The 4619-nt window shown below is 57.7% G+C and overlaps 2 protein-coding genes across 2 annotated transcripts; one reads left to right on the top strand and one right to left on the bottom strand.

Moving 5' to 3' along the window:
- Positions 1-537: 537 nt before the first annotated feature.
- On the bottom strand, positions 538-2795 carry J4E86_009117 (uncharacterized protein; the record flags this gene model as incomplete). Its single annotated transcript, XM_051449624.1, has 2 exons — positions 538-1629; positions 1677-2795. The coding sequence occupies 2 exons, from the start codon at positions 2793-2795 to the stop codon at positions 538-540; spliced, it is 2211 nt and encodes a 736-aa protein (XP_051298961.1).
- Positions 2796-3765: 970 nt separating this feature from the next.
- J4E86_009116 (uncharacterized protein) lies at positions 3766-4315 on the top strand (the record flags this gene model as incomplete). The annotated part of the gene is made up of 5 exons (XM_051449623.1): positions 3766-3826; positions 3875-3901; positions 3951-3980; positions 4028-4118; positions 4174-4315. 5 exons carry the CDS (start codon positions 3766-3768, stop codon positions 4313-4315), a joined length of 351 nt encoding a protein of 116 aa, XP_051298960.1.
- Positions 4316-4619: the final 304 nt, after the last annotated feature.

The following is a 4619-nucleotide window of genomic DNA, read 5'->3' as shown; positions in this document are numbered from 1 at the left end:
ATGCTTCCCACCCTTCCGAAAGAGATAAACGCCTGGGAGGTCAGAGGCTGACACTGTGAGTCCTGAACGCCAGTAGAACGAAAGATACAGATGCATTACCCGTTAACTACGCCGAAAGGAAAGAAAGTCTGCTGTGGTGATTCGGTATAACGGTATTTCTCCAGCCGCAGTTGTCTCATCTGAGACAAGTGCGGTGACATGGATAGTTTGGGTAGTTGTGTGGGTGGTTCTGTTGCGGAACATTTGCGATTAGTCACGACATCGTGGAGGTGCTACCATCGTGCAACATTGCGTCGCGAACAGCCTAACAATGATGTTGCTGCGAGCCATCCATAAGTGGGCATCGTAGTGTAACGCAGCGAATGGCCTTGATGAGAATGACAGTAGTCTGGCATCGGCGTATAACCCAGAATTCCGCGGCAGAACATCTCAAGCGTTGACGCTCAGTATGCTCTTCCTGGGCCCGATCGCTGAGGTGGCGCCTCACAAAGCCAGTCTTTCCTAGCATAGTGATAAAAGACTTTGGCATTTGTCTCTTCAACGTTCGGCCTTGGGATACTGGTTGAGCATGGCCATGACCGCGACACCTATTGCAACGACTGTTACCATGGCCCCAACCGGACCGCCATAGTACATGGCAGCTCGATCAGGCCGATGGGCAACCAAGGAATTCGCCTTCCCTGACTGCTTTGAACCGTTTGGCTCAACAGAATGTCCGTTTTGTTCCCTCGTATTGGGAAGTGATACTTCTGGGCCGTCTTCGTCGAGGTCCTTCTCTTTGATGATGGTGATTTCACCTTGCTCGGCCTCATCGTCTGAGCCCTCAACGCCAGTCTTACTGCTCGCTCTTGCGGATGCACTGTTGCTTCTGCTCCGCCGTTCAGCTTCCTTGCCAGCAGTCTTTGCATTGTCTTCTCTGATGTTTTCGATCATCTCTGCCAAGGTTTTGCGATCGGCCTCTGCTGTCTCGGCTCTTTCCCGGTACCGCTCCATTTGCTGCTTCATCTCATTCATCTCGGACATCATGAGCTCCAGGCGTTGCTGTAAGCGAGCAGTGGCGTCCTCGGCGCTGGCGGGAGATGTGGGCCCGTTATCTGAATCAGTGAGCTCTTCGCGCTGTGTATCGGCTGCCTCGGTTTCGGGCGTCTCATCTTCGCCAAGGATAGTCTCTGTGTCTCCTTGGTCCTTGGTTGTCTCACGCTCGAGGCGGGCTGCTCGCTCTTCTGCGTCTTCCCTTGCGCGACGCTCTTCGTTCAACAAGGTCTCCAAGTCACGCAGCCGCATGCCCTGCGTTTCGATCTCTTTCTTCGCACTAGTCAAGGCCTCTGTGAGTGTAGACAGCTGTGCGTCAGAGCGCACCGGTGACGCTGTCTTTGGACGTTCGGTGTCGGACCTCCTAAGGGACGATGCAACGTCGGGCTTTTCGGGTAAAGGCTGTTGTGGTGGGGGCGCAGGCGGATCTGAAAATCTCGCCTTGATGCTGCCGTCTTTGATCGGCGATATTCTGGCCTGGTTGATTGGCGAGGCCTTCGCGGGTTCCTTCTTGGTGTCTGCGGAGAGGATAGCATTGATGTAGTGGTGAGTCTGCTGGAGGTCCTGCGACTGCTGCTTTGCTGCCTTGATTTCGGTCTAAGGCTGTTAGAGAGGGGTACCACGAGTAGCTAGGTCGCACTTACATTGAGCTTCTTCACAACCTGCTCCATTGTGATGGGTTGTAGCCAGAAATTGGGGTGTCGGGGTTGCTGCATGCCGTTTGGGTAGTTGGCCATGGCGCCCGGGCCCGGGAGTCGTTGACCGTTGACAGAGCCTTGGCTGGGCGTGCGACCACGCATATTCGCCATTTGCTGTTGGCCGTTGGGGCTCATCATATTAGAGAGCTGGGGTCCTTCGAGCTCGCCGAAGTTGAGGTCGATCATGTCGCTACTGGATCGTACATAAATGCCCGCATGTTCAACGCGCGCGGCGACTTTGTGGTGAACGATGGTCTTCTGGTCTTCGCTGACAATGTCGATTCCGAGTTCCAGCATGTCCTGCTCGCGTAGCTCGTGGGGGTCAGAGTCTCTGTTCTCCTGCGACAGACGGGAGCCGTTGACAAAGGTGCCGTTCGACGACTTGACGTCTCGGATCCAGATCTTGCCCTGGCGGTCGGCCCATACCTCGGCGTGTTGTCTCGAGAGAACTTTGGAGTCGAAGTATCCATTGAGTGGCGTGGGAATTGTCTTGTTGTTGGTCTGGCGGCCAATGCGGAGGACGTCGGGGAAGAAGGGGACGGTGATGGTCTTGCGCTCAAAGGTGCCGTTCATGGGGACCAGGTGCAGTACGGCGGTGCTCTCCTGGGGCGATGCGCGTTGGGCGCCGTTGGGCTGTTGCTGGGCCGGGACCTGGCCATTGTGCTGTGAGGGAACCATGGCGGAAGGGGCTTGCAGGGCACTCATGGCCGAAGCGGCTGATGAGGCGGGGCCGGCAGAGGCGATGGGCTGGGGGCGTGCGGCAGTGATTCCGGCGATGGGCTCAGTCTTGGTCGCGGGCCATAGTCCCTTGGGGGCTTTTGCTTTGCGGGTGGCCGCCCAGTCGGTGCCGGCGGGCTGCTGGGGGGTGCCGTTTGGCTGCGAGGCAGAGGACGAGGCAGAGAGAGTCGAGGTGCCCGAGGCCTGTGAAGAGAGGCTCGACGACGAGTTGGACCGCTGGGCGCTCTTCCGAGGCATGAACATGCCACCACCGTTGGACACGCCCTCAGCGCTCCATGCCTGCCGATTGATGTTCTGGTAGTTGACGGGGGGCGCAACTGCCGTCATTGGCGAGGTCGTGTGCGGCGGAGGGAAGGAGGTGGGCGTGTTTGGGGTCCGGCGTCACTTTTCCTCTCCTGCACGATTCCCGTCTTGTCCGAATTTAGCGGCGCGACACCAGCGTGACGACGCCGAGAGCAAGCGACAACAACAAAGAGGCCTCGCGACGTCGGCTATGCACGCATGCGTCGCGCTCGATGCCGGTGTCCGGGATGGGCGTCGCGGGTGGGCTTGGGGGTTTGCCGCCGTCGTCGTCGTCGTCTTCTGTCGTTCGTGTGCTGGCCGGGGAGAGCCCGTGCGACGTCGCAGCGATGCAAGGCGCTGCAGACAGGCGGAGGATGCAGCAGCAGCGTCTCTGGGATGGGTGAGTAGCAGCTGAGGCCACGGGACGGGCTGCGTGATGGTTGGGGTGGGCAGTATAGATGGGGGAGCGTGTTTCGACGAGCAGGAGGTCCTGTTCGGGCCTTGGGGACGCTGCAACGCTTACTGGCCAGCTGGGCGACACGACGGCTCAGGCGCAATGGCGACGTCGAGTAGGGGGCAGCACGAGCAGAATCACGACGCAACGAGGCAGATGCTGCGGCTACGTCCAACACGCGCGCGGTGGAGATGTCAAGCCGTGGTTGAAACTATTTCGCCTCATTCCCGCCAGCCCTGGACTGAAGGGGCCACCTGGGCAGCCGTTGCAGAGGTCACGTGCGCAGCGCCGTCGTGTCAGGTCAAGGGAGTCTGTGGAAACCACCAAAGCCTCATGTAGGGGCTGAACGCGCTGTACCTCTTGCGTGCCACTGCATCTGCTGACGTCGTGTCGACATGCCCAGCAGTAGCTTCCTCGTGCATCCATGGCTGCGTTTTCCCCGGATTTCGGTGGTTTCGTCTTGGCGTTGATGAGCCGCGGCGGGCGAGACTGCAGCTTCAAGTGGGACACTCAAACTCCCCTCCTGCCTTCTCTCACCATCCGACGCTGCAGAGCTACAAGATGCCAGTACCAGTCGGTTCAATGCCTCAAGGGGCACATGGCCCTTCAACATTAGACAAGCGTAAGGCTCTGAGTTTGCCTGTGCCTGGCCATAGCTAACAGCGCATAGTGAAGATGGGTGGCATGATGGGTGGATGTACGGCGAACATACAGACCAGGAAATGCATGCGCTGACCTCTTGACAGCCGTCGGCTTGATCATTGGCTTCATCTTCGGTTCGCCTCGTCTCACGCCTTTGCATGCTCTTCGCTGACTCTTGTAGGCTTCACCAACATCGTCCGCTTCGGCCCTGGACCCAACGGAATGCTGCGCACACTAGGCCAATATATGATGGGATCTGCTGCGACCTTTGGGTATGCATAGTTTACTCCAGCTGCTCACGCTGTTATGTTCTGACATTTCGTGCAGCTTCTTCATGGCCATTGGCACCACCATCCGGACGGACAGCTCCCCCATCGCTACACAAGCTTTCGCCAGCGCTCACCGAAGACCCATGATCCTCCCAAGAAAATACCAATACCCCCGCGCTGCTCAAACTGAGAAAATTTGACGTCTTGACCAGTGGGCAGGTCGTCAGCGGCGAGAACCTGGATCGGTCTAGCATTGTACATGAGTGGTGTGCAGCAACTACTTTCAAGACTTGCGAATGTATAATAGGCAGCAGAGCAGCCTCAATAGAGGCACACGGAATTGAGCTGGCGAAGACGAACGTCATTGATCGCCTGTAGTCGCCGTCTTTCCCTTCACCTTCACTTTTTTACTCCTGGTCACGCACCCTTGGGCTACTGTAGTCTGACCTTTTCCCCATTCGTATCTGTCACCCGTTGTTTCTATTGTGGAAATCATTTGGGGGG

Source organism: Alternaria arbusti, assembly GCF_024043155.1.
Source record: "Alternaria arbusti strain BMP 1465 chromosome Unknown scaffold_16, whole genome shotgun sequence".
In the NCBI taxonomy this organism is placed as follows: Eukaryota; Fungi; Ascomycota; class Dothideomycetes; order Pleosporales; family Pleosporaceae; genus Alternaria; species Alternaria arbusti.
This window is presented reverse-complemented; position numbering and strand designations above follow the sequence as displayed.